Genomic DNA, 13,468 nt, shown 5'->3' on the forward strand with positions numbered 1-13,468 from the left:
CAAACGTAAACTGTATACACGAAACAGTTTTTCCTTAATGTAAGTTGATAATTAAACGGCTAACTTTAAAATATATTTCCACAAATGAGCCTCGTTCTTGGAAAACTGGATTAACTGCATGTGCGTTAAGTGTCGTCCCAGATTAGCATGTGATAATCGGGAAAGAGAATTTCCGCCTTAACTGGATTTTTTATTTCAAGAGGCTACCAAAATTTCAAAACGCAGGAAGTGTCGCCCCTGATTAGCATGTGTGGACTGCACATGCTAATCTGGGACGACCCTTTACGCACATGCATTAGGCCCAGTTTTATCAGATCGAAACTAAACTGGCGTGTTGCGCGCAAAACTTGTGCCTATACATCAAATGGTAGTGTATTTAAATTATAAATATTGTTACTTAATCATCAATAGCGCAAATTAAAAATAACTTACCAATCATTTTCAGAATGTAGAGATGGCGTGTCGCGCGCAATATATTCGTATGAAGGTCAAATGTCAAGGACGCAGTTATAGGTCAAACTTAATTTCGCCCCGGAACGTTTTGAGCATGTATAGATATAATGATGTAGCTAAAGTTGCGTTATCGTCGAAAACAATTAACAATAGCAAACATAACTTATATTTTAAACTTAGAAGTCTTTACAAAGTTTGCGGTCCATGATATCAGGTTTAAAGTATTTTAGATTTTTATTTAATTGACTTGTTTTTTAATTGTTGGCATTAGTTTTAAGTTCGTAGTTCTGGAGATAGCCTTCAAAAGCCCATACCCTTGCGAAAAGTATAACATAGATTAAAGATTATCACGATCTGCTTGACAGGACAAACATCTTTAACAACGGGCTCGACTCTTTGCCGCCATTCATGCATCCATCAAACAGGCGTGTGCTTTTGATCATTTTTTAGTTTATATTATGTTTATAATCAATTGATGAAAAAAAATAATGATGCACGTTTCAAAATTTATTAAGTTAAAGTAATCATTTAGCAAAATAAATTATGACAAATATGACCTGACACATGCATATGAGCCTCGCCCTGGCAAAGTGGGGCTTCATGCATATGCGTTAAGTGTCGTCCCTGACCCAGATAAGCATGTGCAGTCCGCACAGGATAATGCGGGCAACACTTTCACATTATATGATATTTTTCATTGAAAGGAAGTCTATTTATAACAAAACTCTAGTTTTTTGCGGAAGAGTCGTAAATTAAAGAATAGCCTGTGTGTAATACACTGGCAAAAGTAGGACGACACTTTACGCACATGCATGCCCCTTTTTACTAGAACAAGGCTCGTATATATTCCTTTTGTTTCAGACTGCAATGGTTTGATTTGTCTGAACAAGGGCCGTCTTAACCCAGGGGCGTGTAAATGTGAATGTCCGAAGCCTTACACAGGGGAACAGTGTGAGAGAGGTAGGGTTACACGAGGCTACACTGCACTAATATATGCTTTGTTTATACAGGCTACATTGCACAAAGATGTTCGTTTTGCTTATTTGTGTTTGCTTTTAAGTGTCGTGATTCTTGATCTCGTCTGAATTCCATTTATTTTGTTTAAAATATCTGAGCAAGGAGCGGTCACTCTAGGCTCAACTATGGACAAAAAGGTTATCGCGCACTAATTAATTATGTGTGAAATTACATCGATTATTAGTCTTTACTTGCAACTTGCACATACACATTCACTGTCTATCGTTTAAACGTGTCATTGCAATATGTAAGATTTACGATACGCAACTCTGACTTGTCTTATTCATGTTAATATACCCGCTCGTTCGATGGCAGCCACTTGGCATTAAGATGCATTTTTTTCGTGGTGAATATTACCCCAATATACAACGAATAAGTCGTGACTCTATTGCATTCTGTGCCCAATACGGGTTATTGTATACGTGTAAAATGTATCGAGTTCTTAAAGACGTTCTGTATTATAATAATGCGTATACTTTGTTTTCTTTTTATATATGTAATACTCTTATACACTTCCAATAAGTGCAACTGAGTAAAACTATCAACTAAATGATTACGTTTCGACAATTTATCGTTGCATGATCATCACAATACATATAAATGCACAATCAACATTATCACTTGTATCATTTTTATAATTATACCATTTTCATCACTTTAACCACGGAACATTCATTACATCAGTGGACTGTCCCGCCAGAGACGCCTGGGTGTGTGGCAGGGACTGGCCCGCGAGCTACTGTAACCTCTTCTACAATGTTCCGGAAGAGTGTCCTCACATGTGCGGCCTGTGTCCCGGTACGTGAAGGGCTTATAGCTTTAATAAAGTAGAACTTACGTTAATTTGACATGGGTTAAATGAGTAACGTAAGGGCATTATCGAGAAATAACCATTAGAATGTGTGATAAATGATAGGCGCTCTAAAAAGTTGGATTTGTCGCTTTTATTGTCGTTTTTTTTTTTCGTTTAATAGAAGTCTTTTATTAGAGAAAATAAAGTAAATGTGAAAGCCTGTGCAGACTGCACAGGATAATCTGGGATGACACCTAACGCACATGAGTTGAGATCCGGTTGTCCAGAGCGGCATTGCTCTGGGAACTCTGTTGCGTGTGTTTCTTTTGTTGAAGAAAAGTAGTTCAAACATTTATTTAATACATGACAATTATTACATTATGGTACGACTTAATTATAACAAAAATGATTATTGTGTTCACAATTGCTGAAATATGACTTTTTATTTGAAATCGCATTAAAACGTGCATGTGTTTGATTAAGTACGATGTGTTCAACAGGTAAGTAAAGAACTTCAAGGTGCAATTATCACGTCATCACTAACATTTCTGTTATATGTAATGTGATTTATAAACACAGAAAAACGGTATTTTGCATTATTTAAGGCGTCTTTAAATGAATGCTACATAAAGTAATTAAAAATGACTGATACAAACTTTAATTGATTGAGTAAAATACTGTTTGATTAGGTACATGTAAACTTTGAAATATATATCTGTATGAAAACAATCTCAGCAACACAATCAAAATCAAAACGACAAAACAGAATGACGTAGACAAATTAAGCACTGATATTTCTTCCATACACGAACACTTCGCCCTGTTTATTTAAGGTTTCGGAAACGGTGGCAGTAAAGGCGGCTTTCCTTCTGTGACGACGGCGGTGAACGTCACAGTGTTCACGTCAAGTCATGGCTGTCGTTACGAGGGCGCCAGAGATGACGTAGGTAAGGATCAGAGGGGTCAGAGGGGTTGGCGTTGGCGGGGGGGGGGGGGTTGGGGCAGGGATCAGAGGAGACTTGGACGGGGTGGTGATTCAAGATGACTCGGGATGGGTGATTATCAGAGAGGTCGTAAGGCTGATCGACAGGTGATCAGAGAGGTTTATGGGTTGATGGTTAGACGGAAGTGGTTGCAGTTGATGTGGTGGTCAGACTAGGGTGTTTGATTGATGGTGGTGAGGGTCAGAGGGATGACAATGTGACGTCACATGAGCTGATGGGAATGATGGTCAGATGGGGTTTCATTAAGGGGCAGAGAACTGCGAGAGCAAGAGCAGTTGATGAATGTTGTTTTTTTTAGATTTGAGGAGATAGAGGGGACGTGGGTCGGATGGGAGGTATGGGGTTAGATTTGACAGGGTTGGGGCCCGGGCTAAGTCTCATAAACAATTGCGACACATTTAGTTTTAGATTGGTGGTTTAATGATAGAATCTGTTTGTTCCTGGTCCCGTCCTATCAAAGTACTTTAAATTACGACTTTATGTGTGCAATGATGGTCAATATGCTTTTTAAGCAATACACATGCGATATATACTGACGGGAAAATAGTAGAATGTATTAATTTTGACTGTCAGAGAGATTTGTTCTTGCATCGTTACTTGAATTGTCTTAGATTTCTTAAAATAAATAATCGAGCTCCGGGGGGGGGGGGGGGGGGGAGGTTATGACTGATCGTCAGGTAACACTAAAATAAAGATTTTTAAAGTAGAACATCCCCATTGTAATACTCTAATAGAGCTGAATAAAATCTGACACTATCGATACAGCTTTCTAAGAAAATTCAATCTTAATGGCGATTAAGAAAGAACCATATTTTCCGGCGTTAGTAAGAAATGGAGTGGATTGCTGTTTGGAATCAGAGTAAAAAATCAAAAACAGGTTTCGTTTAATAGTTTTTTTTGCACGATAAACTATAAACAGGTCGTTAATAAAAGTAGTTTTCCTTCGTGTTATCATAAATACTCATTTTGTTTTATTTTACTTAGCCTTCATGTTATCATAAATATACTTATTTGCTATATTGATTATCTTTCATCTTATTATAAATAAACATTTTTTTCTTTTGCCCACCATAGCCACGTGCCGAGCATATGGTGACAAAGGCAACGATATGAAGATGTGCGCCAGCGAGGGCGGGGCGGTCGGGTGTGACGACTGCACGAGATACTTCAACATCAAGAAAGACTACTGCCCCGTCATGTGCGGACTATGCGATCGTGAGTAGCTCCCCTTTGATATTTTAATGTGCTCAAAAATCCTGCGACTGTTATTGTTGTTGTCCAAATGTTTTGTGGAACGATCGTTAATTTTTCAACCTGGGCTCACTTAATTCCAATCACGTGATCTCTTGTTCGTCTGCTTGCAGCGCCGTGCAGCGGGAAGCGCTGTCTGAACGGAGGAAGCCTGGACACCACTTCCTGTTCCTGCATGTGCAAGAAACCTTTTACTGGCGACAATTGTGAATTCGGTAAGTGAATTCTCTGAGAACCACCACCATCATCATCCTCATCTCCATCCTCCTCCTACTCCTCCATCTCCTCCTCCTCCTCCTCCTCCTCCTCATCATCATCATCATCACCATCATCATTATCATCATCATCATCATCATCATCATCATCATCATCATCATCATCATCATCATCGTCGTCATCGTCGTCGTAGACATCGTCATCATTATCAGCACATCATCATCATCATCATCATCATCATCATCATCATCATTATCATAATCATCATATCATCAACACCACCAACATTATCAGAATCGTAACCATGATAGTCATTATCATCAGCAGCAGCGGTATCATCACAACCACCACCATTAACAATCATTGTCATCATAATCATCATAACCACTGTAAACTTCACCATCCTATATATTATTAATTATAATTAAAATCAGCGTTATCATCATCAACTCCAGTACCACCATAACCATTATAATCGGCAGATGCATCTTCGTCCCGTAAAATCAAAAGAACATTCTCTTTGTCTGAGATAGTAAGCCAATGATTTTTATTTAAATATGTTTGAAAATTCAGTTCTTATTTGGGCCGTGCTATGTGAAAAGAGGGTTTAATGCATGTGCGTAGTGTCGCCCAAGAATAGCCTGTGTAGTCCGCACAGGCTAATCAGGGACGACAGTTTTTGCCTAAACTAGATTTTTGCTAAGAAGAGACTTTATTTGAACAAAAAATATCATAAAGGCGGAAAGTGTCGTACTTGATTAGCCTGTGCGGATTGCACAGTCTAATATGGGACGACACTTAACGCACATGCATTAAACCCCTTTTTCACAAAATGTTGCCCATTTATTATTGACATAAATTTACCTGTGAATAATTTTTGATTTGATTTATTCGTTGATGCGTTGTTCATCACGGTAACGTGCAATTCATTTATTGTCTTCTCTTTTCCCAGCACAATGTCCGAACGAGGGTGATCCGGGACATTGTCGGTTCTGGAACCCCGGTTTTTGCCGAAAATACACGAACGTCCCCGAGGAGTGTCCGTATATGTGCGGAATATGCAAAGCAGAAGGGGCGGTCACGCGAACAAAAACGCATATGTCTGAGCCGAATGAAGCGTAATCTATTAAAGCTTTAAGATACAATTGTCAGGGGGTTTAGATTGTTTGTAATGTTTGGACTGAAAAGGGATTGAATGTCAAGTTGAAGGTTCTGACTAGTAGGAAAGTCTTGTAATTTTTTGTAGTAAATTAAACTCAGCAATTTATCCGAGGCCTAGCACGTTGACGAGAACGAAGAAACATTGTTATTTTGAGTGCACAAAATTCTCGCAGAAGTGAAACAAGTTTTGCAGCATACCTCTTTTTTTATGTGTGCCTTGCTGAAACTGTCCGGGTCTGATGCCAACAAACAGTGTAGACGAACACCGAAGAGCGTCTTGAACTAAAGAGCCTCGTTCGGTAAAATTTGGTTATGAATGTGAAAGATTAGCACTTTCTGTCTGCGATGGATTCTCTTTTATAAGAGACTTCCTTGACACTTTACACACGTGCACTAAGACAAGTCTTCCCAGAGGGGGCTCGAATGCCACTACGAAAACGTTTGTCACGCTTGGGGATTCGTTCACATTTCTACCAACATGTTTCCGACGTAGATTGTTAATGAAAATAAAATTATTGCAGAATGCGCAGAAAGGAGATAAGTTACAAAGTTGATTATTTGTGTTTGTAGTGGAAACTATTATATTATTGCTGTAAATATTTGATTTTGTATTAATGTTTTATTTTAATTTTATATAGTATGTATTTATTATTCGTCCAGATGTGTTTAAAGTGTGAATAAATTTATTTGACATTAAGATTTCTAGTTATAAATTATTTAAGTTGTATACAGATTTTATGAGTGTAAGGAGGTGCAGTTAGCTGTGTTTATTTTTCAATATAAAATCTTACATGGAGACAAGAAAAAATATGCGTATGGAAGACAATAATCAGCAGTCCATACAGCATATCATACATGCACATTTTGAAGTCCCAAAACGTGCAACTGGTCTTAAATAGGACTTCACTTTGTATAAAGCCAGACCAATATTTAATAGGATGCTATGGCGTTATGGAAATAGTGATTTACTGGCGACCTTGAGGTCACGGGTTCAGTCAGAACACACTGCGTTCACAAACATTTTTTAATATTTTTTTTAAAGAGCCTCGCTCTTAGTAAAACGGGGTTTAATGCATAGGTGTAAAGTTGTCTTGTTCTGAAAAAATTGGGCATAATGCATGTGCGTAAAGTGTCGTCCCAGATTAGCCTGTGCAGTTCGCTTAGGCTAATCAGGGACGACACTTTCCGCTTTTATGGTATTTTTAGTTTCAAGTAAGTCCCTCCTTGCCGAAAATCAAGTTTAGGCGGAAATTGTCGTCCCTGATTAGCCTGTGCGGACTGCACAGGCTAATCTGGGATGACACTTTACGCACATGCATCATGCCCAGTTTTCTCAGAACGCGGCTCAAAGTGTTTACCCAGATTGGCCTGTGCAGTCCACACAAGCTCATCACGGACGACGCTTTCCGCTTCGTTGGAATGTTCCGTTTTAAGACTTATAAACAAAATCAAGTCTGGGCGAAAAGTGTCGTCCTATATAAGCCTGTACGGACTGGAAAATTATTGTTTGAGGTTGCTTTACACAAAGTCAGTTTGTATCCCTACGTGGTCGATTCGAAAGAAATGCCTATTTTTAAAGAGTCCCCTTAATCTTCTGGTTTAAAAGCAGTTGAGCGATCGCATTCATACGTGTTGTGGCTAATTCCTGTATCCTATGTGTGTCTGCAACATTTCGGCGCATTTCCTTGGGAACTATGTTAAATGAAGGAGGTTGGAATGCTTTTATAAAAGTACGGTGTGCTTGGTGAAATCTCACTGCCGAAACTCTGTTTTCCGAGGGTGCTAGAATTAGGGCGAATTTTACTTTAAATTTTTAGAAGTTTGGAAAATGTATATATTTGACTGCCATTATCGGAAGACGAAAGATTTATCTGTAAAATGATATCCGACTTGCACAATTTGATTTATATGAAATGCATGACAAATGCTTTTCACGTGGCAGTTTTATCATGGGACATAACGTGAATTGGAATAAGTGTAATCCAACCTTCAACAAAACCAAGATACCGGGTCTTCAGGGCCCAATTTTTATTTTCTTGATTCCAGTACTTGTAGCTGGAAAAATAATACATGTATTTATAATATAATGTATGCATTTTCTACGATTTTTTAAGGAAACGTAATTTTGATGAAAAATGTTCTATAAAAGTATTGAACGCCGACTTTTGCGTCTTTGTGCACAATCGTTCGTGTTTAAAAACATTCAACAAAATAAAAAAATCACTTCTGTCTTTGAATGATATAAAGTCTAAATGTGCTACTTATATCTTTGTCTATGAATTACAAGCCAATGTAGGACGCCTTGCCTACGTAAGTCCAAGTACAGAAAACGCAAGCCGAATGGCTTATGACGTGTCATACTCAAATGCGTATTTGTGGGTATTTAAAGTTGTCAGAAATTATGCATTTATTTAACAAATAGATAAATAATGATGAAGAGGAGTTTTTTTTTTACATTATCTCAGAACTTTGAGTTGTTTCTAACAGTTTGTTTTCTTCTTTGGTCCAAAGTAGTGCCTATTTTTAAGAGTTCCATTTCTCTTCTTGTTTATAAGCAATTCAGAGATGTAACTCATGCTTTTTGAGTTTATTTCCTATATCTTATGTGTGTCTGCAACATTTCGGACAATTTATTGGGGTATTATGAACGTTTGGGATACGTTTATTGAAGTACGGTGCATTTGTGGAAATCTCACTGCCAAAACCCTGTTTTCCGAGGATGCTATCATTTAGGCGAATTTTACTTTTCTTAAACTTGCGAACGGTATATTTTTAATGCATTTTTTGGAACAATACAAATTTATCTTTAAATAATTCCGGACTTTTCAGTTTTATAAGGGGACCCTATGGAAATTGGAATTAGTGTTGTCCAACCGTTGACGATACTCTACGCACATGCGTAAAGCCCAGTTTTACCAGAACGGATTCGAACTCTGGATCAGCAGACGATTTATTGCTTAAATCTCCGGAGGATTCCGGAGATAGCCGATGTATCACGCTTGAACGGATTCGGTATTGTAAATTCGTTCGATACAACAGTGCCCAATAAATTAGGCTTAAACAAACTACAGAGAATATGAACATATGAGGCGCGTTCTGAGAAATCTGGGCATAATGCATGTGCGTAAAGTGTCGTCCCAGATTTGCCTGTGCGGACTGCAGGGACGACACTTTCCGCTTTTATGGTATTTTTCGTTTAAAGGAAGTCTCTCTTCTACACGAAAATTCAGTTAAGACGGAAAGTGTCATCCCTGATTAGCCTGTGCGAACTACACAGACTAATCTGGGACGACACTTTACGCACATGCATTATGCCCAGTTTTCTCAGAACACGACTCATATCATCACATTATTGAACATATGAACATGAACTTTAAAAATACTGTTAGTGCACCAGACACAACAAACACTTAGTTGAATAAATACATCATCATATTTCAAACGTCAGAACACTTACATTATAAATTGGGCTCTAAAAGAATTTTGGCGTTTTTGCAATATAATAGTTGCTAAACTGTTGACATAAATATGTTATGGAAACAAGATAATACAAGACAGAACACGACAAGAAACTGGCGTAGTTACGTTTAATTAATTATTTTCGCATGTCTGAGATGAATTTGACAAATGTTTTGACCTAATTATGGTTACATATTTACAACAGGTTGGTATGTTCGTTATGAACTGACAGTGATTAATGGTAGTGGTAATGTTTCACCTTTATGTTCGCAGCAGAACTATTGCGTCGAGTTTTGTGCAAAACTGGTCTTAATGTATGTGCCTGAAGCGGCATCCAAGATAAGCCTGTGCCGTCCGCAGAGGCTAATCAGGAACGACATTTTCCTTTTTTTGATTTTCATGTTTTAAGGAAGTCTCTTTTAAAATATTATCAAGTCTATGCGGAAAGTGTCGTCCCTGATTAGCCTGTACGAACTGCACCGGCTAATCAGGACCGACACTTAACACACGCATTAAATCTATTTTTCACAGAACAAGGCCCTATTGATAACTGAGCAGGCTACAAATCGCTAAATGCCAATAAAACATACACATCTGTTGTAATGTATTAACGCATTGATTTATTAAACGCGACGTGCACACACATTTGAACATAGGTATGTTTATACGTTTTAGAGTTTGTAACATGCGCTTTTCTATGTTAATCAGGTATTAAAGCTTTACCTTATGTTCATATTACAAGTGTATTTTAAACCATTTTGATCTTATTTATTGAATATTCTTTAACCAATCGCATGACTTTTTGTAAAAATTACGTCACCCATCTACAAATTTCGTCACTTTTGTTGATTTTATGATTTATTTAAAGCTTTGTTATATTAAGAAGGATTGTTTTGCTTTGGATAAGCTTAAGATAGAATAAGCCTAAATTTGAAACCGTTTGCCATCCTTCACACTTCGAACAGGCTAGGAAATTTCTGACAATAATTGTTACTTATTGGAAAAGGTTTCTTGTAAAATAATATAAATAAAAAAACCGTTGTATTTTCATTTTTTATTGTAAACGTCATATTTGAAAGACATTATTTTATATGCCCTCTTTCTACCTTAAAATCAGACGCGCTGAAAGCTCCTCATTATTGGGGCCGCTGGTAGCGTGGTTGCGGGAGGAGTTCGCCCTCTTTACAAATATTTGTTCAACGGTCGATGTAAAACACGGCTTTTCCTGCCTTTGTGGTATTTCTGTATTTAATTTTAAATAATAAAAATCTAACTAGTGGCGTATTACTTTCAATAAAAGAACGTTATCGAGTAAATTCATTTGTAATTTTTAGTCAACGCTAATTCGTGTGAAGAGTTCTCGGGCCAGGCCGTTTAAAAAAAACTTTACAAAAGGATTGTTACAAATGTAAGCACAGCCGCTTCCACCATATCTTGCTTACGGTTTCTCCTTATTTAAACACTAAACTCGAGTTATGTTTTAACTTATTTATGCTGATACAGTTTAGGCAAAACTACTTTAAGACAAATATACATATCATGTGCAAAAAAGAATCATGTTATATGACCAACATTAAACGCTCTTATATACATTGAATCACGTGATACAAATGTAAAATGAAATATTGTCATAGTTTCATTTAAAATTGCGTCAAAAAGCGAAAACACTATTTAAACGATAGTTTGTATTATTTAATTATTCCCCTGAGCTTTTATAGACTTTTCCTTTAACACATAATAAGTTAATAACACGATGTGCAATCGAAAATACATCGCAAAAATAGGTGACATAACGATATACACACTATAAATAACGAAAGTAGATCTATCATTTTATATATAAAATATATATAATTCACTACGCATGCACAATTTGCATTCCTGGGTTTACCACTTAACGATGATGATCAATCTCCTTGCGTTATTTATATTTAACTGGTAGACATACCCAGTAAAATGTTATTACCGAATATACTGAAAATATGAAAACTTTACAAATTTTATCAAGCAATGTAATATACCAGTCGTGATTTTTTAATCAATATAAAGTTATACATGTAATTGTAAAAAAATACGGTTTTTTAGAACTTTTATTTTTTCGTCATTCGTGGTTGACGGTCCCTTTAAGGCAAACGCCGAAGCGGACCATAAACCATCAGGTTAAATGGTGATAATTGACCTTTCAATCAGATTTTTTTCAAATACTGTTTTAAGCGAAATATTTAAAATAACACTGACACCAGCAGTTACGACATTTGTCCGAATCAACATGTCTTCTTTTGGAACGGTTATTGTGATTGTTTCGTATTCCTTATTTGTTTTGTGCAAATATTATGCCTTTAATACCTTTCTTTTGAGTTATAGCCAAGGCAAAATATATTTGACTTTTGTGGTTACCTCGTTTTCGATTGGTTTAATGTTGTTATTTATTCAAGAGAATTGCTTCAACTGCGAATGGTAGAATTATGACATTATCTTATATGATATAATGCTGAATAATTGAACAGAAAATTGTGAAGGTGATCCAAATCAGGGAGTATCTTTTAATTATAGCTTTATTATAAAGTGAAGCCCGAATGCGACAAACACAACTTTCATTCAGTACTTCAAAAGCAGATAACAATTCTACAAACACATGAAACGACTGATTGGAATCGTTTCAAGTCGGGCATTTAACAGCTGTGATATCAATAAAGCCATATATAGAAGATATTCCGCCGACAAAAGTCGTATTAAAATAATATATTACCGCATGTATTTGTATTAAAATGTGTGTAGTAAAACGAGATCAGCAGATTATGAATTAAAATGTATGGCGGTAAACGTTTTCAAAAAATGTGTGCAGCGTCCCAAAGCCAATGATGGCAGATAGGCAAAAATATACAATAATAAGTTATATGACAAGGTTTAGTAAAACGCACAACAACATAATTTTTATGCAAGATTTGATAGTTGCTGGCTATAAGAAATAAAACGTATGCATACAAATACAGCACAGTGTAAACTGTATGGTTGTAGCTGCTAGAAGTTTGGCCGACACTACACTTTTTTTTTTAATTTAGTTGTACGTTGTTGTTTTTTTGTTTTTTGTTTGTTTTTAAACCTATTTACTCAAGCTAGATTGCATAACAAGCCTAAGGCTTATCTGAAACGCTCTCGAGTCCGTTTTCTTGGTTTCTATGGGGGAGATCTAAAGAAAGCTCCTACAGTGGGAATCGAACCCGGGACCTACCGATCGCTAGGCGGACACCATATCCGCAACGCCACGGCGACCTTAATACGTTTTAAGCAAATATAGTCAAAGTGGATAAGCAATCTATGTCTAAATTTATAACTGTTTACAGTTAAAAATCTAGAAAATAATAAAGTGAAAGCAGTCAGAATTTACAACGCATCTCGTTAAACTATTAATATGTTGTGAGCACTAGTGAAATAAAACTGAGGCATTTATGATTCCAACCCATAAACCGGACACAAACATGTTCCTTCACTTTATCCATATAAGACAAATGCAGAACCTTCAAGTGCCCTCTGTGAACTTGATCTTGTAGCGAGCAACATTGCTGTAGCACACGTTACGTGGTCTTGATATGGTTATACTTTGTGCTATTTTTTAGAAATAATTGTGCACGACAAAGTTATTTGCTGGGCAAAGTTTATTAAGAATGCACGTAAAAACACACATGCACACGCACACGAACATGAACGCACGGACGTACACACAAATGTACAATTACATACACAAATACAGGGACAGTGGGTACAGTATATGTCCTTAGACAGATTGAAGAGTAATAAAATAAAATAATCGCTCTTCGCCAATGATAATTTTAGTACTATAATAAGAAATGAACGATTTACTGCTTGAGGTACATTCTTTGGTTGGATAACATAATGTTGCAAACTTATGATCGATTCAATTCATCCAATCGTTAGATTATTTGAGTAACATATGTAATCGACTCAAACGTTAAAAGAGTCGAAACAAAAGGGTAAGATATTGCCGCTTCGTCGCATAAAGAAGACACCACCGCATTAAAACCAACACAGAAGACGTCCGTGTGAGTGATACATGTAAGCCGGAAAGTTCTGCAAGAGTGCGCACACTCACAAC

General features: G+C 36.8%; 1 protein-coding gene across 1 annotated transcript in view; it reads left to right on the plus strand.

Annotated features, from left to right (window-relative positions):
• LOC127831436 (uncharacterized) overlaps window positions 1-6,586 on the plus strand; it is a 38,165-nt gene extending 31,579 nt beyond the window's left edge. Inside the window, exons 8-13 of the mRNA XM_052356418.1 lie at window positions 1,315-1,413; window positions 2,155-2,268; window positions 3,097-3,210; window positions 4,342-4,482; window positions 4,632-4,733; window positions 5,687-6,586. Coding sequence (XP_052212378.1) covers window positions 1,315-1,413; window positions 2,155-2,268; window positions 3,097-3,210; window positions 4,342-4,482; window positions 4,632-4,733; window positions 5,687-5,856 — 740 coding nt within the window. The 3' untranslated portion in view covers window positions 5,857-6,586. The remainder of the gene's footprint in view (window positions 1-1,314; window positions 1,414-2,154; window positions 2,269-3,096; window positions 3,211-4,341; window positions 4,483-4,631; window positions 4,734-5,686) is intronic.
• Window positions 6,587-13,468: the final 6,882 nt, after the last annotated feature.

This window comes from Dreissena polymorpha, chromosome 5, assembly GCF_020536995.1.
Source record: "Dreissena polymorpha isolate Duluth1 chromosome 5, UMN_Dpol_1.0, whole genome shotgun sequence".
NCBI lineage: Eukaryota > Metazoa > Mollusca > Bivalvia > Myida > Dreissenidae > Dreissena > Dreissena polymorpha.